Source organism: Polyodon spathula, chromosome 24 (assembly GCF_017654505.1).
Source record: "Polyodon spathula isolate WHYD16114869_AA chromosome 24, ASM1765450v1, whole genome shotgun sequence".
Classification (NCBI taxonomy): domain Eukaryota; kingdom Metazoa; phylum Chordata; class Actinopteri; order Acipenseriformes; family Polyodontidae; genus Polyodon; species Polyodon spathula.
The window spans coordinates 19,582,189-19,607,272 of NC_054557.1; the positions used below are offsets into that span (position 1 = coordinate 19,582,189).

The window sequence follows — 25,084 nt, forward strand, 5'->3', positions numbered from 1 at the left end:
GACATTTGTTCCCTGTTTTCCAGAGCTTTGCAGTGTTTGCTTACTGTAGCGGGTGCTGCTCGCTCTAGTTACTGAGCGCGGTTCACAGGCGCTGCTGTGTTGATCTTGTGAAGGTGATCAAGTGATTCGCATCATCCCATCTGTATCTCATGATCCACACAAGCACGTCGCCGATTATCATTCCCAGGACTGGAAAACATTTTTTTCGTTCAAGCCCTGGGGAGTCACAGCAGCCCCTCGGTTGAAGCCACATCCCCGCCCCACTGCCCGGCTCCTCTCCTCTGATGAATCGGTCAGACTCTACCGTGCAGCTGCGACCGCGGGTCCCGTTACCGGGTAAGAGCCGGTTCGATTCGTTGTTTTGAAGTTCTGGATAAGCGGTGAAACGAGTCGGATTACAGACCGTGTGTTCCCGGGACAGCGGCAGCCTGCAGCGATGCGACAGAACAGACCGAATCTGATCAAAACTGAACCGCAGAACTGAATGTAGATGAAGACTTTACTCAACAAAGAATGATTTTTTTTAAGTGTAATGTTTATCTGAGGACGGTGTTTATATAGAGTAGCAGAAAAACACTCGTTTCAGTATCAACCCTGACCGTCTTTCTTTGTTTACTGGCAGGGATGTTAGAAAAGCACGGAGTTACACTTTGATCAATACATGTGCGCGTCAATATATTGAATAGCTGTTGTACACACCTGTCTAAAATGAGTTTTTATAAACCTGAGTGTTTCAAATCTAAATGAAAGCAATTCGATTACAGTAGCGTGTCCCTCATCACAGCACTGTAAAACATGTCCGTAAATTCGACGGTAAAATTCAGGTAAACCGTGAAGGTCAATTGCCTTCTCTTATAAAATGACAATTTACCTTCATACTAAAAACATTTCCTTAAAAAGCAGACGTTTTCCGTTGTTTTAACAGACCACATCTTTTGACGGTTAAATGCTATAGATATACATCTAATTACGTTAAAAATGGACTCCTAGAATCCATTGCAGGGCTGGTTGCAGACAGTAGTGTTTTAACAGTGTTATTGTGTGTTAAATGTGATGTGCGGTTGCACAATTATATTTAAATTTACATGTCCTTTATGTTCCCTCGCCATTGTGTGTGTTGTGTTCACATTTTGTGTGGTCTGATTTGAACTCTGACCACACGAGAGAAGTTTTTGTTGGTGCTCAGTATATGCTCTAAGGATTTGTGCCTGTGTATTTCCCAGACCTGTAGCTGTTTAGCTTGGGATGTGGCCCGAGACGTGGTAGTGGCAGGCTTTTCATAACAGCAGCTGTGACCTGGGGACAGAACAATTGTGTTTTCACAACAGTCGTTTCTGTTTAATAAACTGTTTGGAGGCTATATACAGACCATAATCAAACCGATTGAAACTGGTTCTAAAAGCACTTACTTCTTTAAAAGTGACATGCTATAACTTTAGATAAGTGTCACAGAATGCATAATAACACAGTATTGGAACAGGTAGGCTTTTTCTGATAATCATGCAGCTTGTGTGGGGCAGTGTACACGTTGTTCCAGTTAAATGGCACAAGCTTTTATTGTTTGATCAGCCTTTGTTTCTTTTCATTATACAACCCGTTAATCATGCTTCCCATTTAAACGGTAAAGAAAGCATTGAAAGCAGTCTGTAAGCACGGTGTGATTTTCCTGTGTTTAATGTAAACTCTGAATCAACGTTCCCCCATTTTAATCCCAAATCTCTTTTTTATAATAATTGATCCATCTGTCTTCCATGCCTGTCCTTGGAGGAAATGCTATATGAAGAGAATTAACCTTAATTCAGTATGTAATGCTTAATAATGCCCTCCTTCGTCCCAGTGGCATCTCAGTTACCAAAACCTGCAGAGCATTGACTGGAGCGCATTTCATGGCTCCTACACAGACCCTATTGCTTTAGCTTGAATATTATTAAGATTTTTTTCACCTTGCTTTTACATGTTCCCACTAGTGTCTGACTTCCACAGTCTGCTACACTCCTTGTTAACCCTCTGTATATCATCATCATACTAGATTTATCTGCTCTCCAACTCATCCCTGAATTATTTCTTAGGATATTAATCCTTCCTTTACATTTGTCTGTTATGGTACTTCTCTGTTTTTCCCAACTCAACTTTTTATCAAACCACACTCCCAAGTATCTGAATTCTTCCACTTGTTGAAGTGTAATATTCTTAACCTCCCCTGCTTTCAAGCAATATTGCCAGAGTAGAGGTTTCACGTTTCTGCTTGGGGCAATCTGGAAGTAAGAAATGGGCAGACGTTTCTTTACAAGGTGCAATTTTCATTATAGAGGATTTTCTAAAGCTGTTTTTTCTGGGGGGGGGGGGGGGGATGTGTTTTGTTAAGATTTACTGTGCGTCCTTCCTTTTCTGAAATAGACGGGTGTGCTGTTTTCATTCTGCCTGCAGCTGCAACAACCAATTCTATAGAATTTCTCCAGACTTTAGATTTCCTTTAACTGCCACTTCATGTGCAGCTGTAATTATGACCACCAGACCCACAGAGACTGTGCTGCCTAGCGTTGGAGCGAGGGGCACAGGTGGGTTGCAGAGGAAGTTCATTTAACTGTAAGAGACATGTTTGTGCGGTGCCACTCATATATATATATATAATATTACTGCAGGTCCAGTTTAGATGTTTAACAATTACAATGCATTCCGATTTATTGCATACATGAGAACTGCATCTTCCTGTTAATTTAGTTTCCTATAAAAATGCCCATTCAATAGATTCCTGTGAAATGCATATTCTGTGTGCCTCACCTCTCTGTGTATTTAACCAGAATAAGGAGCATACGTTTTCAAAAGAAATGTACTTCACAATTGTATGCAGTTATATCAGGTATACAATGAAATGTATTACACTCTGTATGTGTCAGACACTGATACTTGCATGATCTGCTTAACTGCTTACAACTCTTAGGCACCTGGGCTCTGCAATTGACAAGAATCTACCGTGATGTGAATTAACATGACGTGCTTCTGGTGTTTCAAACTGGCTCTGGGGGCTTCTTGCATGAATTGTCTCTTGAATAATTCAGTGTGTATTTAACATTTCACCAGCCTATTGTGTGTGATTACAATTAGAAAAACGAGACCTTGTACTAAAATAAAAATGCTGCCTCATTTTGCGCAGCAAATTTCTTCCAAGAGATATTAAGGTTTTCTTGCACATATATATATATATATATATATTATATATATATATATATATATATATATATATATATATACATAATGGGGGGGCAGGGTGTCTGGCAACACTGATTTAAAGCCAGAGCATTACCCTATTGCCCCCTATATTTAGTACTGTAACAAAGTGCCCGCCCCTGTGTATATTATCTGTTATGTGTTGCGTGTGGTGTGTTTAAATGTTGGTGTATAGACATTGGTACACGGGATATAAACGGGTCTGTGTAACACGAGTGTTTTAAAATGTATATTTGTATTTAGGCACGAGGATTGCACAGCACTTCACGTGCAAGTAAAATGTAGTAATATGTGAGCACGGGGAATTGCACTTTATTAATTCACGTGCTGGGATTCAAGTGAATAATTAATTGGTAATTGAATCCCAGCACAATAGTATATATAGATGCACGTTGTCACATACTGGCGGTTGGGTGTTCGGTGAGCGGAGAACGGGATTGGAGACGGAGGAAATAAGCAGCAGCAGTAGTAGTAATGATAAGAGGGGAAAGTATCCGTTCACCGTGTTTGTCAGTGTCTGTCCGTGCACCGTTTTGTTAAGTTTAGTCTGTTTTTGTTTGTCTATTTATTTTGGCGTAGAGTGCCGTGTCCTGTGTTTTTCGTGTTTGTTTAAACCTTTTATTTTGTATTAAACCGGCGCCAACAGGCGTCTTCATCATTTCATTTCATCCGTCCTGTGTTTTGTGTATTGCATTACCTTTCCTGGTTCTGACACCGCCCACTTCGGCCGTCTCTGTGACAAGTACCCATATATAAATTTATATAGACTACATTATCATATTCTCCCACTCAGTGTCACCAGTCCATCCTTAAAAAATAAATATTCAGATGATTCATTCCATATTCTTTCCATGAGTCTTAACTGTTTATCGATTCCATTGGCTCCGACAGCTCCCAACTGTGTAGTTTTGAAAGAAGTCCCTTTTTTGTGATGCACTACAACATGAACGTGTGGGAGACTACAGCTGTATAACATTTATATATATTATATGTAAATTGACATGTCCTTTGTGTTCCCTCACCATATCGTGTGTTTTGTTCATATTTTGTGTGGTCACCATCTTGTGGCAGGTCAGATCTTGGACTGGGCTAGCCTTCTATTCCCTGTATTTGTACCTCCATTCTCTGCTGAGTTCAGTGCTGGCATTATCGTAGCCTATGCAGTAAATCCGAGGCGCGATTATTGCTGGTTGATTTGATTTCCATTACATGAGAGTAGATATTAAACTTCATGCTGATTTGAACTCTGCTCTCACCAAGATAAGCACCAGCTAAGACGTACCTTTGCAGTAAACTAATGTGATCCATCTGCATCTCCATCCATTTGCGTTTCCTTCCATCTGATGATGTCGATATCCTTCTGTCTGGTGTTGATTGCTGAAGCGTAGTGCTGGCTCCAGGGATCAGCTCATTTTGCCTCCCCAGTGCATCAGCCCACACACAACGGCTGTGATACTGGCTCCGGGGATCAACCCAGTGTGGTCTCCCCAGCGCATCAGTGTGACAACTGTCTGTATTGAGCTAAGTAGGGTACATCTCTGGGGTCATCAAATGGGCACCTTCCATCCTCGGTGTTTCGTAGACTAGCCCATGACACCTCAAGAGAGCTCGACAGTGATTCTGGCATCCCAGCATCACCCCCCTCCATCCCCCACTCAGCTCAGCCCAGCTTACTTACCTGTACATCAGTGTTGCTTTCTTTCTATTGTGCTTGAGATCCCCATCCAGAATCTTTCTGTCTCAACGACAGTCAGTTGCTGCTCCTTTCTGCCGCTTCAGATAAGTTCTTCACTGTGCAACGCAACTCTTGGCCACTGAACCCGACGTCTCTGAGAAACCGGGTTGTAGAGTGTGCCACAAATCCTCGACAACCCACCTCCACTGGGTAAACTCGGAATCTCCATCCTCGCTGTTCCGCTTCAGCAGCTAGTTGAGCATACCAAAGTTTCTTCCTTCCATATTTCTTCCTCTCTTCCACAGCATCTTCCCATGGCACTGTTAACTCTACCAGATGAACAAGGTGTGCTGATCCAGAGCACAAGAAAATATCTGGTTGAAGGTTAGTGGTGGCAATCTCAGGTGGAAAAATAAGCCGTTGACCAACATCTACCAGCATCTTCCAGTCTCTACAGCTTCCAGTTGTCTTGGGTGAGGCTTGGTTTTAACACCTTTTCTTGGTGGTTCCTCTCCTGGACGGAGGGATATTGTCTTTTGTGTGTAATGCTTTGATGGAACTGGTGGCAACTTATTGATCAGGTTACGCTCGTCTTCCAATGCTAAGGCCAAAGATCGCAGCGCCAAGTAAACCGTCCTTGGCTAAGACCCACCTTACAGCCTGTCAAAATGTGCCTTAATGTTGCAGGTGATGAACACAAAGGACATGAGGGGTCCTCACCCACACAGAGGTTTAGGTTCTGTGGTGATGGGAGAACATCATATGCTGATCTGATGAGGAAACTGATCCTGCTCTGTTCCTTTGCCCATAGGTCTTGCCAGCCGATCTTGCATTGTTCCACACTCTCCCATCTCGTCCATTCTCCCTGCTTCACCTGGGAAATGGCCTGGGAAACTTGGTGGCTCTGTAATGCATATAAACTCTTTTTATTAAGTTTTTTTTTACCAGTATTTTACTGTAAAATTAACAGCTTTTTTTACAGTGCAAGTACAATATATATATATAATCAAGTTTGAGTTCTTAATTATAGTGACTAATTGAAGAAATAAAAAAAAAAAAATAGAAATGGGGTCACATTTTGTCAGGATGTCGGGATTTCAAACTGTTATGTCGATCAATAGATAAATATATCTAGAGACCGTTTATATTGCGACCAGTTTTTTTTTTTTTTCTCTATGTCCTCGCTTTTTTTTTCCCAAGCTACCGTACCTCAAAAAATAAATGTGCAAGGTTACACAACTCAAATGTACTTTACAGTCAAGCAATTACCGTGAAAACCTGGTTTGGTTTTTTTTACATCTATGTTTAGCTTTTTTTGTTTCGTTTTTGGGTTCTTAAAATACCTGTCTGTTTCGCTTAGCCTAACCCTTACACCTGCAAGTGAGGCTTGCCTGGTGATTTCTCAGATGGATTTTGGATCGTGTTTCTGCTGCTGCTTGCCTCGGAGTTTTTTTTTTTTTTTTTGTTCTGTTCTAAATAAGTACCACAGTATATTTGCCTGTTGTTTTGTAATTGTTAGTGGCAGCGATGAAAAGAACAGATTGTTGGGTGATTTAAATGCTGTTTCAGTTGTATGTTGACATTTTCACCTACAGAAACATTGTTAAGATAATTGTTACAATTAAGTCATAATACTATTAACAGATCAGGAGAGTAAGTTGGTCTATGTGATCTTGCTAAGCCAATCACAGCACTTAATTTAAACAAGCCATTTTATAAACTAATAATAATATGTTTTATAAACAGTGGTTTAATACTGTCAGTGATAATATGTGGAATTATGTTGCTCTCTGTATTAGTTTATAGTAATAATAATAATAATAACAATAATAATAATATTTCCTCAGCTCTTCTGTGCTGTTATGAAGAGGATGGCCAGCGCTTGCCTGTTTGCTCTGACTCTGCTTCTAACCAGTAAGGGCTTTATTATTTTATACAGCTTTATTCTGCTGCTAATTGTGATGTACAGTAAATAGCATGGCCTTGGAGCAGGGGTTCAAAACGCGGTCCTGGGGACCCCCTGTGGCTGCTGCTTCTCATTGCAACCCAGCTCAGTTACTCAACTAGACACTTCATTAGATTAATAATTGTTTTCTGCTCTTAAACAGCTGCAGAGTTCAAGTTACTTATAAAATGGTAGCGCTAACTTGAAATCTGCAACAGTCTGCTTTACCTGTGGGACAATCCTATTTCTTTACAGTCGCACTGTCCAGGACCAGAAGGGGACATTTCAGGCTGTTGTTTTTGTTTATTTATTTATATTTTTTTGTTTGATTAGTCACTGATGGTGAAAATATGTTTTCACAGCCCTACAAAAGCTACAGACACGTTTAATTGTGTTTAGCGGGGGATGCAGACACCATCGATGGATGTTTATTTTTAATTCGATGATTGCAATATATAGCTGGCTAGCGGTTAACCATTGAAAAGATCAGTTACTTTCATTTCCCTTCAGTTTTTTTTTTAGTTTATTTAGAGTGCCCAATTATTTAACCCCTGAATTCCTCCCCCGTAGAGTGGCTTGAAATGCCCCCTCCTGAAATGAAGCGAACACGCACGCACGCACAGAGAGACAGACAGAGAGATACACACACACGCACGCACACACGCACACACGCACACTTGGTATTGTATGTATGAGCAGACATCTCGCAGAGAGATAGTTTGAATTCAGAATGTAAAGACTTCATTCTCTGCTTTCCTTCCCACAGTTTCATTGGCGGTGGTGGTGCCCCGGACTCCAGTGACGTCACCTCCAGGCAGTGATGTCACTCTCAGCTGCTCTTTCTCCTATAAAGAGGGGGCTGGTCTCAGCAGATTGGTGGTTACATGGCAACGCCCTCCTGTCGATCATGTGGTCCACAGTTTCTATTACGGTCGAGACCAGCTGGATCTGCAGAATGAAGCCTACAGGAATCGGACCCAGCTGTTCCCAGAGCAGCTCGGTGTGGGGAACGCCTCCCTCAGACTGAAACAGGTGCGGGGGGAGGGTGAGGGCCGGTACACCTGCGCTGTCACCAACCAAGTGGAGAGCACCAGGGGAGACGTGCAGCTCCTAGTGGCAGGTGAGTGTCATCGGGGAGAAGTGCAGCTCCTAGTGGCAGGTCAGTGTCATCGGGGAGACGTGCAGCTCCTAGTGGCAGGTCAGTGTCATCGGGGAGACGTGCAGCTCCTAGTGGCAGGTGAGTGTCATCGGGGAGACGTGCAGCTCCTAGTGGCAGGTCAGTGTCATCGGGGAGACGTGCAGCTCCTAGTGGCAGGTCAGTGTCATCGGGGAGACGTGCAGCTCCTAGTGGCAGGTCAGTGTCATCGGGGAGACGTGCAGCTCCTAGTGGCAGGTAAGTGTCATCGGGGAGACGTGCAGCTTATAGTGGGAGGTCAGTGTTTATAAACTAGCCTGTCAATGACTTAGATCATGGCAGGTAATTCAAGGGGAATGGGACTTTTTCTCCCATCGTGCTACAGCGGACCCTGCCAGCCAGGCGCCTAGTGATCTCAGAGCGGAAACCTGCAGGGCTGGACTTTGTCCTCCAGAGGCCAGTAGCTCCCTGACCTCCGCTCTGGAGTTCCTGGGTGTGGAAGAGGAAGCTGACTCGGTCGTGGGATCGGAGGACGTCCGCTGAACCTTCAGTTCTCCTGAGCTGTGGGGGGAATTGCTGCGGTGAGGGGAGAAAGGACTGGACACTCTACACAGGGGAGAAAATCAGGGGTAGAATAATTGCGCACTACATTTTAGAAAGAAAAAAAATACACTAGCATGTCATTTGAAGCTGTACACATTGCGAAGCCTCTTTGCAGACGAGAGGCAGTCGTCCCTGACAATGAAAGAATGGACAAGCTTGGCCGCTGCAGCTTCTCTTGCCTACGCGTTTTTGTCCTCCCCTTTTCAGTCCTTCTGTCGGACAGCTTTCTGTACAACATGTTCCTGCAGACAGTACCACCTGTAATAGGAGATGGGGGGTATTCACCCCGGCTCTAATGCTGACACTTCATTAACTACCATTGTAACGCTGACAGGTCTCTATCACGTGTATGATCTCTGCTTTGTTTCCGCATTACTGATTTGCAGTAGTGCTGGTTGTAATACTAACCTGTACGTCTATGGAAACACCCTTATTCAAGTTTATCACTGTGAATTTCCATGGTAATTTAGTAGCTTTCCCATGATTAAGCATTTACCATAGTTTACTCTGGTTTGCCATGGTTTTTAAATGTGCCTTCATGCCTTCACTCTGCTTTATCACACTTTCCTATGCTTTACTATGGGAAACTTTTATAAGGGTTAGTTTACCATGATTTGTTTAATACATTTTACCAGACCTCTCTGTGCTTTACAATGCTTCCCTATGCTTTATCAGACCTCTCTGTGCTTTACAATGCTTCCCTATGCTTTACCACACCTCTCTGTGCTTTACAATGCTTCCCTATGCTTTACCAGACCTCTCTGTGCTTTACAATGCTTCCCTATGCTTTACCATACCTCTCTGTGCTTTACAATGCTTCCCTATGCTTTACCACACCTCTCTGTGCTTTACAATGCTTCCCTATGCTTTACCAGACCTCTCTGTGCTTTACAATGTTTTCCTATGCTTTACCAGACCTCTGTGCTTTACAATGCTTCCCTATGCTTTACCAGACCTCTCTGTGCTTTACAATGCTTCCCTATGCTTTACCAGACCTCTCTGTGCTTTACAATGCTTCCCTATGCTTTATCAGACCTCTCTGTGCTTTACAATGTTTTCCTATGCTTTAGCAGACCTCTCTGTGCTTTACAATGCTTCCCTATGCTTTACCAGACCTCTCTGTGCTTTACAATGCTTCCCTATGCTTTACCAGACCTCTCTGTGCTTTACAATGCTTCCCTGTGCTTTACCAGACCTCTCTGTGCTTTACAATGCTTCCCTGTGCTTTACCAGACCTCTCTGTGCTTTACAATGCTTCCCTGTGCTTTACCACACCTCTCTGTGCTTTACAATGCTTCCCTGTGCTTTACCAGACCTCTCTGTGCTTTTCAATGCTTCCCTATGCTTTACCAGACCTCTCTGTGCTTTTCAATGCTTCCCTATGCTTTACCATACTTTCCTGTATGGCTTTAGGGCAGACGGCTCTCTTAGTGCTTGTTACAATGCTTCCACTATGCTTTAGCTTTAAAATGCTTCCTTATGCTTTACCACACCTCTCTGTGCTTTACAGTGTTTCCCTATGCTTTACCAGACCTCTCTGTGCTTTACAATGCTTCCCTATGCTTTACCATGCTGTCACTGTGCTTGATTACACCTTGCCGTTCCCAGGGCCCTTGTTCATTGGCTGTGTTTCGGTGTCTGTCCAGCCCCTTACAGTGAGCCGCAGTTAGCCATTTTCCTGCCTAACCCCGGTGGTCATGTGACCCTGACTGTCAAGGTGACGGACGGCTATCCCCAGCCCACACTGCTGTGGCTGAATGCTGCAGGAAGTGACATCACAAACCAGAGCCACACCTCCAAGTCTGTGGATAGCAGGGGGCTGTACCAGATCCGGAGCGAGCTGGAGGCGGTGGTGAAAGAAGCAGAGACCTTCACCTTTGAGCTGGATCATCCAGTGATGGAGCAGAGAGTGAGGGCGAGCCGTCACCCTGCACCCAAGCACAGGTAAGGGCATGTGGAGAGAAATCAGGGCCAAGTGATCTCATAGCTGCTGTGCATCACAATCAGGGCTGAGTGATCTCATAGCTGCTGTGCTTAACAATCAGGGCCGAGTGATCTCATAGCTGCTGTGTTTAACAATCAGGGCTGAGTGATCTCATAGCTGCTGTGCATCACAATCAGGGCTGAGTGATCTCATAGCTGCTGTGCGTAACAATCAGGGCTGAGTGATCTCATAGCTGCTGTGCATCACAATCAGGGCTGAGTGATCTCATAGCTGCTGTGTTTAACAGCAATCGCATCCACAAACCTATTGAAACCGATCACAGCAGAGTCCAGAATCAGTCGAGTCCATTTCATTAGAACAACACTGTTTGGATACTAGCCCAGCTTGGGCAAGCAGGGCTGGGATCAGCGAGACTGTACTGGTTTTATAACTGAGTTTACTCCTCAATTCAGAGCGTCCGATTCTGTTCTCTCTCCACTGCAGCCCTGCACAGCATCTCTTTACTGACGTTCAGTGAGAAGCTGATCACATGAGACTCCTTATCCGTTGCTAGCAGACCCTGTTGAGATTAGGGATGTGTGCAGTAGTGAACTGTAAAAGTGCCTGGTCTTGTTATAAAAAAAAAAAAAAGAGAACCCCCGGTAAATGATTAACACGCTCAGATAAAGAAAAGGGAGCTTTGTTTCTGCAGCTGCTGCTGACAACCATTTCGTTAAGATATCAGCAGCGCTGTTATTACAGGTCAGTTAATATTCTATAGACGCTGAATGCAGATTCCAAGTTTCATTAATAATATATCAACTGGACAGGATACTTCTGGCTTTGAGAAACGAATACCCCCATGTGTTGATCTAGAGTCCTCTCTCAATGCAATCCCCTCTCAGACACTGTACCCCCTCGTGGGCAGTAGTTTTCCACTGCACCCCTCCACACTGCTCCATGTTGGTACAGTATGTCAATGCTCGTCTCCTCTTTCTGCAGGCGATCGTATTGAACAGAGAAGCCGGCTGCCCGTTACATTCTCACTGCTGCTTGTGTTGCTGCTGGTGATCGGCGTGTTTCTTTATGGAGCTGGACCAGCTGTGACAGGCTGAGTGATCCCTCCCTCTGCTCAGAAACCAGACCGGCTACCCCCTTTATACTGCAGTGACTGGATGGAGGGACCAGGGGAGCTCAGCCTGTTATTATTATTATTTTTTTTTAATGTCAGTTTATTAAAAACAATGCAGTAAGATGTGCTCTTGTTCAGTAAAGAGCAGTGCAACACGTCGTGGGCGTGTTTGTATTAAAAATGACTTGATTAACTACACTGTCCTGTTCACGATCGTCATCAAATATGTTTTGTTGGAAAATGTCAAACAAAATAGTCATTTATTTTCGTTTGTGTTTTTTGTTCGGGGTCTACTTCAGTCTTACACTCCTAATGTGCCAGGGTTGTTTTGTTATTTCTGTTTTTCATTCAAATTCAGATCCATTTCATGTTTCTTTTTTAAACAAATCCCTATTCCCTTTTAATCAGTTCTAACACGGCATTGATTAACATTGCAATGAGCAACATTCTGTTAAAACAGAGCTGCTCACAGTGGTGACAAACTGCCTCAGTCCGGATGGCTGTTGTTCATTCAGACTGAAAGAATGCGGATGTTTCATGAAGCCAGATTGTCTTCAGAAGCCTGAAACGTTCAATGACGTCTGAAACTCGGAGGCATCCAAACCCTGTCTTCAGAATGAGTCAAACAGTTTCAACAAGTTGTTAATTAAAAGTCATTTACTTCCAGGTCTCTTGTTCCTCGCTGTAGGAATTCAACATGACGCTTTACGGAGCAACACTACCATCTAGTGGACTGGCATGGAAACACCACTTCATTTTTTTATTACCACAAGGGTAAGGTATAAGAGAAGCAGTGAGACCCATTTTAAAGTCTCCTTCAGTTCGTTGGGTCGGCCCAGTAAGATCTGAGGTTTGCTGAACTGTAGCATTGAAACTAAACAGATGCCCATGTTCTTGTTAAGCTGTATCTGAATAAATGAAGGCAAGCGACACGCACTGTGTTTTCAATGGCACTGCTTTTAATAGCCTCTTTTCTCTGTCATAATCAGTGATATCTTATTGACGAGGATGTTTCCTGAAGCACAGAGGAAGAAATCCTCCACAGTCTGGATCTGTTCCTGCTTGTGGCAAAGTGGCTGGTAAGGGGAACAAGTGTAGCGGTGATGCGATGCAGGAGTGACAGGCAGACAACGGTATTTCAGTGAGAAAAAAGGGTGCTTTAATTATAATCCAGGTCTGGTCACCGTAAAATAATAAATCCCCGTCTATACACAACAATGTGTAAAGCGCGGGGATAACAAAAACAGGGCACAGTCCCGAACCAAAACACAAGACGCGGTCACCAGTCCTGGGTGTGTGAAGACGTGCAGGTGCTCGGTGCAGACACAGCTTGTGTGGTGTGTAGTGGTGCTCCGGATCGTGCTGACCCTGGCGACAGCTCCGGAGGTGTGCTTAACTGTGTAGTGCTGAATACAAAAAACAGACAGTTACACGAACACAATCCACTCTGAGAGCTCCTCTCTCAGTCCTTCTCTCTTTCCAATCGTTTAACCCAAACGAAGGAAAAGATTACCCTGGCCCCTATATGTAATCCTGCATGATATCTAGGTAAACGGCTGCAGCTGCCTTATTACTTGCAGCTGCCTCTCGTTTACCTTTCAAATCAATACGGTCTTACAACAGAGTCTCGCTTCTTTCCAGGCTGACCCACTTCCCTGACCTGGAAACGAACTGTCAGGCCAGCCCTTCCAGATACTTCTCCTCCCGTTCTTTATCGCCCTCCCAGGTCGGGAGAAAGATTCATCACCAGAACTCATCTTTCCGTCACACTGCTTCATTTAATTATTTATTTTTTCTTAATGAATTTAGAATGCCCTGACTGTGTGATTTGCCCTGCACGCTACACGGCCGTGCCTTTACCAGGTGAGCCCCTCGGGGACCCCGACTTATTCAGTGTAGCAGGTTACAGTTGCGATCTTCCGCACTATCGGGACTGGAGGAATGCGATCGCTGAAACGACAAACAGATGCGCGCAAGGCGAGAGTGGGTGCAGCATTTGAGCGCAAGAAAGGCTAGATTGTATTGAACATCAACCTGTGCATTCGTTGCAATAAGTACTAACTTGCGTATTAACCACGGGGCCATCCTCAGTGAGTACGCTCCTTTCAGTTCATTGCAATTGACCCTAGATGTGTATGGGTTATTTATTTGTTGCTAGTTAAGCTTGTCGGGTTGTGAGTCTAGCTTACCTGTACGTCGTGGTATGAGACCCCTCTATGTTAATAAAGCAGCGGTCTGTGGTTCGTTACAAAACATAAGTCCGTTACTGCGTATGGATTTGTTAATGTTTGTAATCACTGTACAAACATGTGCAGGGAGAGGCTTGATAATTCAACACCAGTCAGCTCAAAACAGTTTCGCACCAATTTTCACAACGATTTGCATCCCTAAACTTGGTTTCAGGAGACTAGGTTTCAGGCCCCTGCATGGCACACCAGGGGAGACACGGGGTTTGATACAGCAACCTCAGACTAGGTCTCCTGGAGCAAAGTTTCAAGCCGCCGTTCTGAAAAAGTGGCTTCGTATTCTTAACGGTTGTCATTTCTTTTCGTGTTGTAATTGGACGGGTCAGTCCAGCTTTTGAAAAGACGTGCCGTCTTGAATTCTTCTCCTACAGCCACTCACCCCAGAGACGGAGTCTCCTCTCCTTCGTGTTTCACAAACTGCGCCCCCTGTTCACAACGGCGAAGCATTTCTTCAACTGGGTTTCTGGAAAACTTTCTGAAAGACTTGTAAATTAGCTTTGCAAAACTTTCTTTACAGTTTTCCAAAAGTTTCAGTAAAAGAAACGCCTTACTATTATTATTATTATTATTATTATTATTATTATTGTCCCAGTGGACCTTGTGTGCTGGAGTATGTAAACTACAATGGGTTTTTTTTGGAAAAGGATTTCCTGAGAGTACAGAGAAGTTTCATAACCAAATACAATAGCACAGATCATGTTTTAAATGCAACACCAGAGATTATTTAAAACGACAACACTTATTTGTTATGTACTTCTTTCGAAACTGCACCTTTGACCCATGCTGCCATTGTAAGATTGATGGAATTTGCTGCTCAGCTACTCTCCTGTAACAGTAGATGACGTAGACAGGGAATACAACCAATGGGATTTGACAAATAATACAATGAATATTAACGATAATACCCTTAAGTACTATGCAGGAGGTGTCTTTGATTGACAACAAAATTACAATCATAATTATGAGATCAAAAGTCAATATTGTGAGATACTAAGACAAACTTTCAAGATATAGATCTAGAACAGTGTAAATTTACAAATAAATGTAGAAACATTTCATTTTACCCAGACTTAAGAAAACAGAACGTATTTTTAGAGTCAAATGCATGACATTGTGATGTTTCTTACAGTTTAAAGAAAATAAAAATAAAAGTGAAATACATTGAAATATTAATTTCAGTAAAAACAAAAATCTTTTAAAGGTGGTTTTCTTAACATTTGAAAATTACGGTTGTTGCATAGAAATTTACAATTTATTATTTTTTTTTTTTTCAAAACATTACAAAAAATACTAAATTCAGTTCTTTTAAATCAGTTCCATTCAGTAGGGAGGTTGGTTTGCAGCAAGGCATGCGCCCTGATGGATCGCATAAACTTCTTGTATGTTCTTAAGTAGTGCAGGTCTACATTTCTGACTTCCAGACAGCGAGGTGCACAGAGTCCTCTGCAACAGTTGCCTGGTTGAGGTGTTGAAGCTCGGGGTGGAGAGCGAAAGGAAGGAGTCATAAGAACATGAGACATTCCAGAACGGGAAAAGGCTTCGGTGCCAGCGTGGTCCGATAGCACTTCATCGTTAATCGGGCCGCTCTCCCCTGTACTCTCTCCAGTGCCTCAATGTCTTTCTTATGATACGGGGACCTAAACTGTACACAGTATTCTAGGTGTGGTCATGCCAGCACATTATATCATTTTAATATAACTTCTCTAGATTTGAATTCAACTGTCTCTGCTCTATAGCCTGTCAAGTTGACTTTAGACTTTCATCCCCTGAAAGAAATCTAATAAATATAAACAAGGTCTACCCTTCCTAAAGCCATGCTGGCTGTCTCCTATAACGTTGTTATTATATAAATATTATAATATTTTTCCCCTTATTCTAGTTTCTATGGTTTTATATATGGTTGATGTTTAGCTTATCGTTCTGTAATTTCCACGGTGAAATTGATCTCCCTTTTAAATAGTTACAACATTGCCAATTTTCCTGTCCAGTGGAATGGCTTATTTATTTATAGATTTGTTGAATATGTAACATGTTGGTTTAAAAATCACTTAACAGAGTTAAATAAAATCAAGAAATTTATAGAATTACGTTTTTTTTACGCCAAACTTCAAAGCCAGTTTGTGTTTGTGAGCGCGCTTTCCTCTTGTTGATTCTGTCTCGGGTTAACACGCACGGGGCAATAAACAAATGAATGAATACTGTAGGACTGAGAAAGCACGGCAAGAACAGTTTTTGGAATACTGTTTAGTCAATTGCCTAATGTTGTATTAGAGCGCTTTGTTTTGCAATAATGTTCACCGATTGTCTTTGTGTCGTGGAAGAGCAATACCGTCCCAGCCGGGTACCTGACAGCACTCATTTTTCTATAGTTGGCTTTTTATTTCCTCATTGCCTAGTATCCTTGGCACTAGCTTTCAATAGATGACCAGGAAATAAAAAGTACCGGCATAAGTGCCTTTTCACCTGGACGGATATCCCTGAGCCACCGAATGTTGAAGTTTTAAACCAAAAAATTTGTTTCTGTCTTTTTTTTCGTAACAGCTGTCCATTTTCTAAGTGCAAAGAGACCCGACAGGGTGGGCGTTATTGGGAAATACCGCACCTTCCAGGAGCTACAAGCTACGTGTGGCCCCGGGTCTCATTACGCCCTTGAGCGGTCCGGTATTGCTCAATACTGCCCACCCGTTAATAGAGCTTCTACAATGTACATTAACAACTCCCTGAGACAGGATACTTCTACACGTGTGATGGACTCCTGGAAGCCATTCTACCGAACAGGGCATGTTCTCCACTACCTGCTGGTGTGCCGGTAGCACGGCGGTGCTTGAAAAGCAGGTAGATTACAATGATCATCGTTGCTATCACTGTGAAGACGACCCACAAGACAATGCGATGTCTTTCCGGATAACCTATGGATTAGAAAGAACCTAGTGAGAATCAACAGCGACTCGGTGACTGTTTTAAAGAGCCTTTCCCAGTCAGCCCTGCAGCAACCCCGTCATTATTAGGAATAGTTATTCACCCCAACGCTTCTGCAGTGATTGCGAAAAGCAGAGAGTCAGTGTGTCTATAACGAGATGCGGAAGGACAGGTGAGGTTAAGTGTCCTGTAATTACTATAATTACTGGAGTTCAGTCCCCCTTCTGTTGTGTGGGATAGCTTCATTTTAAAAAGCGCACAAGCGAAAACCAGGCAAAACCTTTTACTGCAAGTCTCGTATCCATTACAGTGATGAACAGCAGTCATGTCATATTCTTACCCTTCTTTGTTAAAGTGATCGTCTTCTTGACTGTTTGTTTCAGTCGGCTGTGGGTAAGAACACAGGTATAATTAGCATCCCTGGACACTAGAATGTGACTTGAGATTTCCACCAGCCCATCCCTGTCCAGCGATTGGCTAGTCTTGCTGCTCTCTGTGATGTCACAGCCGGTCTCATTGAGCCACTGCACTGAAGCGCTGGGGTATCCTCTCGAGATGCAGCTCAGGAGAGCCTGGTCGGGGCTGTCCGGACTGTCAGTAACGACCAGCTGAGGCTCGACGAATTCAGCTGCGGACAGAAACGACAACAGCATTTTAAAATCATGTGATCCAAACCAACAGAAATGAGCCAGCTGACTAAATCGATTACTGTGCGCAGTGGAGCGCGTCCGACGTCATGTTTACATGGAACCAGTGTTGTAATTGTAAGCTGTTCCTGACAAATGCATAGAAATAAATACAAATAAATAAATAAATAAATACTGTCAGCACTCCAAAGTGACTTTGCTGCACACAGTCCCAAGTGGCAGGCAGTGTGAATACATTGCAGAACTACAGTGTTGCAGCTCTCAGTGCTGCATACACGATGACACTGACCTGCCACTAGGAGCTGCCACGTCTCCCCGATGACACTGACCTGCCACTAGGAGCTGCACGTCTCCCCGATGACACTGACCTGCCACTAGGAGCTGCACGTCTCCCCGATGACACTGACCTGCCACTAGGAGCTGCACGTCTCCCCTGGTGCTCTCCACTTGGTTGGCGACAGCGCAGGTGTACAGGCCCTCATCCTCCCCCCGCACCTGTTTCAGTCTGAGGGAGGCGTTCCCCACACTGAGCTGCTCTGGGAACAGCTGGGTCCGATTCCTGTAGGCTTCATTCTGCAGATCCAGCTGGTCTCGACCATAATAGAAACTGTGGACCACATGATCGGCAGGAGGGCGTTGCCAGGTAACCACCAATCCTCTGAGATCAGCCCCCTCTTTATAGGAGAAAGAGCAGCTGAGAATGACATCACTGCATGGAGGTGACGTCACTGGAGACGGGGGCACTGTAACTGCATCACAGACTGGAACAAAAAACAGCAGCAGCCATTGCTGTGTATTAATACCAGAACAGGTCCTGTAAATACCAGCGAGAAAGAAATTCGAGAAAGAAGCGCAACAGAAGATCATAGTATAGCTAAATTATTATTAGATATTATTATTATTATTATTATTATTATTATTATTATTATTATTAATTGTATTGGTATAGCTACAGTGCTCTGTAGTTCTTGGGGAAACTTGTCAGAAATAAAAATAAAATGTAACTTTTTTTTTGGTTTTGTTTTTGCTTTCAGTAACTTACCTTGCAGCCAAACGTGTATGAACAGCAGCCTGTTGATAGACTGGAGACAGAGCAAGCCCATCGATCACAGCGCACCTGCAACGTGATCATTGTGTTCAGTGAAGAGACACGAGGCAGAATGTGCCTGGATATTTCAATAACGACCGCCTGTCGCACACAACACATACCATTACACAAAACTGCACGGATTCCGTTCGTTAGCGCAAATTCCAGGTGATATTGCTACTGGAAAGGTCCCCTTAACGCATTTAAGAACACCAGTCACAACAGTTGCCAAAGTCTATGCCTCTCTTGCTTTATCAAAGTGTTTCACATATTTTATATAAACTGATAAAACAGCAGTAAACAACCATTAAAGCGAATATATAGTTTGTTTTTTTAATCCTGGCTGCTTCATTCAATAGCCATGGCTCAGTCACAGCTCCTCAATAGATAAGTGTGAGTTTATTGCTACCTTTTATGTCAAATGTATTTATTAGATGTACAGCTCTAGAATCAGTAAGGACATTACAGCACGAACCTAGAAGCTATTTTTTTTTTTTTTAAATCAACTCTAGATGGCTGACGGTCACAATAGTGATCGGTGAGGCACACACCCTGCCGGTCCATAGTTCACATGCTGAGGCTGAGGAAGCTGTTTATTTTCCCATTGTATATGCATTTAGAAAATGCTAGATTATTATTATTTTCCTGGTAAAAAAAATAAGGTACATAGTTACGCTGTCAGGTTTAGTTTTTTATTCTTTCTCTCTCTCAATGAGTTTACACTCACGTCACGGCTGACCTTATCATCAGTAAATTTGTTAATGTAGGCGTAGGGGAATAACTTGGCACCAAGCTCGCCAGCCCCAGCAGTTTCTGTGAGAAGATAAAAGGCTTAAAGGCAGTGGCTTGCCTGACAATGTAATGTTGTTGAATGACACATTCTCCTTTTTTGCTTGACGAAAGCTGCAATGCTTCTGTTTCAAAGTTGTTCTGCCTTAAAAAAACAAAAACGAGACATAACAACAGCGCCTCCCAAGTCATTGCGATAATTGGTATTTGTTGAAAATGAACGATAGCAGCTGTTGTGTTACAAAAAGCAAAGGGTCGTTTTACTAATAATCGTGTTCAATTATTTATGGTGTGTTTTGGGAACTTGTCAATAAGAATGCTTAGCTTATAATCGATCAAGTCACAACAACTAAGCACAAAATAGCCAGGGCCTGCATCAGCACCCAGACAAAAAGCGCACACGTACAGAAATAAAGTTGGAAACAGGAGTAAATGTACCATTTCTGTGCCAGCTAGACTATTTACGCAGCCTTTAGCAGCAGAAACGTTTCGTTTTCACTCAACTAAACTAAACTGTATGCGCGCAGTGCAGCGAAACATTTCAGATCTCCCTCCTGTTTTCTGCTTGCATCCCGTTCCTTTAGTCCCGCTTTTTCCCAATCCCTATTGGATTCTGTCGCAGGGATTTGAGATTACTGTCGAGATTATTGGCTGATCTCGACATTCATTATACTAATTAACTTTCCAACAATCAAGACTTTCATGTGACAAGCGTTCTGTCATAAAACCGAATTCTGCGACTTTAAACCAGCAAAAAATGAAACCCGCCTCTGGAACCTCCAAATAAAAAGAAACACAAATCTGGATGTCAAAACAGAAGGAAAGGACTACAAAAAAATATAAATCACAGTAAGTACACTGTCAAATGTTCTATTATATATATATATATATATATATATATATATATATATATATATATATATATATATATATAGATATAGATATTACTGTAAAGTGTGTGGGGGGAGTCCCAACGAGTCGAAAAGGGAGCGAAAATCTAAACGCGGTAGTTTTTGTTCTTATTTTTCAGTTTCGTTAAAACCTAAAACCTAAACTTGATCTGCAACTGTTCAGGAGCTGAAAACAAATAAGAAGGTCTAATTAAGCACACTATCTGTTCAATGAAGGGTCTAGTCCAGTAATTAAGAGCTCGGTTGGAATGGAAACCAGAAGCCGCAGGGGGTCCCCGGGACAGAGTTTGGGAAGCCCTGCTCTATAGAAAGGGTTAGGCTGACTTACTCTCGTCTTTAGTATCCCTCAGTAAACATCAAAATGTAGAAATACTTTTTTTCCAAACATGAACAGAAATTCGGTTACATGAACGGATTCTGTAGCTGACTGGTGATACTTGAGAATATAACTAAGCGCGTTCTCCCACCTTCGCACAGTTTTAAACCCTATTTCTTGATTTCACCATATGGCCATCTGAACTGAAAACACAGAATCAAATATTTTTAGCACCTTTTAATAAAACACAAACACGCACATGCATGCACACACACACACAGACAGACACACGCACATGCATGCACACACACACAGACAGACACACGCACATGCATGCACGCACACACAGACAGACACACGCACATGCATGCACACACAGACAGACACACGCACATGCATGCACGCACAGACAGACACACGCACATGCATGCACGCACACACAGACAGACACACGCACATGCATGCACGCACAGACAGACACACGCACATGCATGCACACACACACAGCACACGCACATGCATGCACGCACAGACAGACACACGCACATGCATGCACGCACAGACAGGCACACGCACATGCATGCACGCACAGACAGGCACACGCACATGCATGCACGCACAGACAGGCACACGCACATGCATGCACGCACAGACAGGCACACACATGCATGCACGCACAGACAGACACACGCACATGCATGCACGCACAGACAGGCACACGCACATGCATGCACGCACAGACAGACACACGCACATGCATGCACGCACAGACAGGCACACGCTGGAAACACACTAAACGTCATTCCGCTCAACTGATGACGCATTCGGAACGCGACTCGGGAAGCTGTGTTTGCAAACTGTTTACAGGAACGATATAAAACAAACAAGGCTGATATTTTAAAAAGGTGAGGATTGTATTTAATTTTTTTTTTCTGTTGAATCAGAAGTTGATGTGAACGTTGGGTATGCTTGAGGTGGAAAATTAAATGTTAGCATAGCAGGTGGGAGAGAATGAGTCACTAACTGGAAATTATAGTTCATTTTCCCCTCCCTTATTTAAATACCAAAAAAATCCCCAAAAAACCCAAAAATAAAACAAAACTAAAAAACAACACCGACAGCTGCCTCGTTCGAAATGAATTGAGGGAGGTGAAATGGGCTAGATATCTGCATTGGATTTGATGATCCATATGAAAAAACAAAGGTCACTAATAATTAAAACAAAACGTGTTACATTTCAACTAGTTTAAAAACCGCTAACTTCCAGTGCTTGTGTTTCCAGAGATAAATTTAAGAATGAAGTCTGCAAACCTGCCCTTTTTTTAACGGAATGTTTTAGTTTAAACGTTTAGTAAAATACTCTGCTCTTAAGGTTTAAACGACGAAAGAAAAATCAAAATCCTGAAGTGAAACCGTTACAGCTTTGTTAGGAATGTTCATTTCATAAATGAAGTGCCGCTCGGAGCGGAGAATATCTCAGAAGTACATCTCTTGTACAGGTTTATTAATATTGTGAAGCAAAGAGAAGTTGTTAGTATTATAGGTCAGAGTAATGCGTGAAATGTGTAACCCGAATTAAAGAGCACTCACCTAACAGAGCAGCAGCAAGAATGACTTCCAGTGCCTTCTGGGCTTCGTAGTCGCACGGGCCATGTGTATGGGGAGGAAATACCTGGGAGCTACGACGTGGGTTATGTAAATTATAAACAGATATAGTGTTGGTGGTGAACTTTGACCTGTTCATAGTGTTTTTTGCAGTGGGCAATCACAGCATTGACAGCGTACCGTTTTCTGATGTTACACTTGTCAGATTTTGGTACGCGTACCACATCCTGATGATGTACCACTTCCTGTCCCTACACAGGGACACAAGTCTTTGGAATAGAAAAGTGGTGGTCGGCGTGCACCAGTCCACTTCAAGCACTGGCTGCAAGAACATACACTTGCAAGGATCTGCATTGCAGTAACAGCCCAGGTGTGCATTGCAGTACTGCCCCAGATCTGCATTCACTATTCAAGCATCATTGCTTACTCTTGCAGGCTACAGCGAAGATGGCAGTCAAGACAGGAGAGGACCGTTTGAAGGAGATGGAGGCTGAGATGGCTCTGTGAGTATTTCAGTTTTGATTTACTGAGACCCGCCTTTGTCAGTTGAAATGGAGATTCGACGGGAGCGGCAAGCCGGCTCGCTGCACGAAGGCAAGGGAACTGCAGTCGACTCAGAGGAGCTCTAGGTGAGAGGCAGAAGAGGAAGAGGGCTCCGAGGCGGGACCGAGGACATCACTCCACGGAGGGGCCTATCGGCAGCCCTTACATAAAATTCTCAGTGAATACTTACCTAAAGGCAGACATATCCCAAAAGTATTGGTTGGTGGTCGTCTTTGAGTTGAAAGGGAACTGTATGAACATAATTTAGATCTTTTATTTGACATGTAATCAAAGTAGCAAAATCTGGCAAAAATTCTACCAGAAGCCTTACTAGTAGTGCAGTGGTATTTCATGTTAGATTTTGACATGTCCCAGTTTTTCTCAGTTAAGTATCTGGTAAAAACATAATATGGGAAAACTTTAAAATATGTTAAATGTAGTGTTCAGCAGGCTTCATTCGACTTGACGAAGCAAAATGAGTTAATTCTATAGGGTGATGCAAAACCTTTGGCCAGAGCTGTACGTGCGGTAGATCTCTGATCCCAGAGCCTTACCCTGCAGCGCCTCTCTCTCCCCCCCAGGTTCGAGCAGGAGGTGCTGGGTGCGCCAGTCTCGGGGCCCTCAGTCACAGACGAGATGGAGGTGGAGCCGGAGCTGGAGCCAGAACCCGAGGAGGGGCCTGTAGCCGTCGCCATGCCAACGGAACCCGTGATCCGGGCCATCATAGGAACCAACACCTACAGACAGGTGAGAGCGACACGCGCACTGTAATGGACTCGCAGAGGCCTGCTGCGTCTGTGAAGCAGGGAGCTTTCCTGCGTGTTCTGACCCTGTGTCCCCTCTCGCTGTCTCCCCTCCAGGTCCAGCAGAGCCTGGAAGCCAGAGCCGCTGCCTTCGTTGTGCCCCCCCCCTGTGGTTTCGTAGGACCAGGTGGGTCATCGTGACGCAGGGAGGAATACCCAGCTCTGACGGGGGGGAAAAAAATACATTCTGAACTCTGTTAATGTTTCCGTGCTCCTGATGAAAAAAAGAAAACATCAAGCTTATTTTTGATTGTTCAGATGTCTACAAAATACCTTTTCCATGAGTTCTGGATTCTGAGATAAACAAACAGTACATTTAATTGACTTGGCTTCGCCTGCTGCCCGGTACGTTTTTGGTGGCATTTTGTCTTACCTGCATTGGTTTAGAACTTCAATGTTTTTGAGTGCGACCAAAACAAGGGGTGGGGGAATGGGGGATTGTAGTTCTTGCATTTCAAGAATAAATCTCCTGCAGCCGTCCCTATCAATGGTGGCTGGGGTGTAGTGGGAATCCCGTCAGTTTGTCACGCAATTTTCATCACCAGCGACAATTCATCAGGGACAATAACTCACCGGTTTAAGGCCACAATATATCATAAAAGCTGTGCTAAAAACCAATGGAGCTATAATAAATCATAAAGAAGATACAGCATATATTAACTTTCAAATTACATAAATAACACCCAGAATGTACTCGCTTTTACTAGTTCATGACCACCCGACTAGCAAACAAACAAGCAAAAAGACAAAACAAAAATAACAAGTTTGCTTTTCAAACCTTTTATTTTTAACTCTAGAAGCGCCAAAATTTCGAACTACCTAGAGGCACCGCAGCGGCCGTTTTCACCTGCAGCGTTTAAACAGCTGTGATACGATGATACACGTCCGTGATGAATTGTCACTTGTGATGAATTGCTTTTGATAAATTGTCATGGACCCAGCAGAGAGGGCTGTGCAGTGGCACACTTTCATTTTTTATAACCGTATCTTGAGAATCTCTCGTAATAAAACTTGGTAAGGGCATTCCTCGTTCAGATGTCACTTGCTCATTAACACCTTCGGACAAGACATAAAACAAACGAGGTCCTGTTGGAAGCGACTCTGCAGGTGTTGATGATGCAGAGTTCACCCCCTAGTCTCTAAGTCGCTTTGAATAAAAAGCGTCTTCTAAATGACTAATTATTAATAATAATAATAATAATAATAATAATAGCAGAGGGTTTTGTGGTGCAGTCAGCCCACCTTGTGTTAAATAACCTGTTCTGTTCAGTGCTTGAACCCTGACTCTGTCCTTCTATCCCAGGAATGCCTCCCCACCCTCCCTCTGTCATGAGACCAGCGTTCGTACCGCACATCCTCCAGAGACCAGGTACTGCTTCCTGTTCAGTTGTGTTCGTCCCTCAGGCTACAAAAACTTTGCTTCTGAAATCAGAGGAGGTCTTTGTCAGCGTGTTGTATGTGAATACAGGGATGGGAATAAGACTCCTATTGCACAGCAGTTTCACCCATTCCAGGCTTTAAAAAGAGCCTGATTCATGACAGTGTGTAGGCAGCAAGCGCAGGTGTGTCTTATTAA

General features: G+C 43.4%; 3 protein-coding genes across 5 annotated transcripts in view; 2 read left to right on the top strand and 1 right to left on the bottom strand.

Annotated features, from left to right (window-relative positions):
- Positions 1-16: 16 nt before the first annotated feature.
- On the top strand, positions 17-16,508 carry LOC121298983 (CD276 antigen-like). 2 transcript variants are annotated; one of them, XM_041226400.1, is made up of 6 exons: positions 17-336; positions 6,751-6,817; positions 7,615-7,968; positions 10,233-10,530; positions 11,513-12,721; positions 16,430-16,508. In XM_041226400.1, exons 2-5 carry the CDS (start codon positions 6,766-6,768, stop codon positions 11,523-11,525), a joined length of 717 nt encoding a protein of 238 aa, XP_041082334.1. In that variant the 5' UTR covers positions 17-336; positions 6,751-6,765; the 3' UTR covers positions 11,526-12,721; positions 16,430-16,508. The 2 variants fall into 2 exon arrangements, with proteins under 2 accessions (XP_041082334.1, XP_041082335.1); XM_041226401.1 differs by lacking the exon at positions 16,430-16,508 and adding an exon at positions 13,284-14,060.
- A 116-nt stretch (positions 16,509-16,624) lies between these two features.
- On the bottom strand, positions 16,625-18,590 carry LOC121298977 (CD276 antigen-like). 2 transcript variants are annotated; one of them, XM_041226385.1, is made up of 4 exons: positions 18,497-18,590; positions 17,862-18,215; positions 17,148-17,435; positions 16,625-16,797 (listed from the first exon to the last, which is right to left on the bottom strand). In XM_041226385.1, the coding sequence occupies exons 1-4, from the start codon at positions 18,555-18,557 to the stop codon at positions 16,625-16,627; spliced, it is 876 nt and encodes a 291-aa protein (XP_041082319.1). In that variant the 5' UTR covers positions 18,558-18,590. The 2 variants fall into 2 exon arrangements, with proteins under 2 accessions (XP_041082319.1, XP_041082317.1); XM_041226383.1 differs by having other exon boundaries at positions 17,823-18,215.
- A 2,765-nt stretch (positions 18,591-21,355) lies between these two features.
- Positions 21,356-25,084, top strand: part of rbm42 (RNA binding motif protein 42) — an 8,426-nt gene continuing 4,697 nt past the window's right edge. Inside the window, exons 1-5 of the mRNA XM_041225743.1 lie at positions 21,356-21,462; positions 22,598-22,665; positions 23,287-23,452; positions 23,566-23,635; positions 24,812-24,877. Coding sequence (XP_041081677.1) covers positions 22,610-22,665; positions 23,287-23,452; positions 23,566-23,635; positions 24,812-24,877 — 358 coding nt within the window. The 5' untranslated portion in view covers positions 21,356-21,462; positions 22,598-22,609. The remainder of the gene's footprint in view (positions 21,463-22,597; positions 22,666-23,286; positions 23,453-23,565; positions 23,636-24,811; positions 24,878-25,084) is intronic.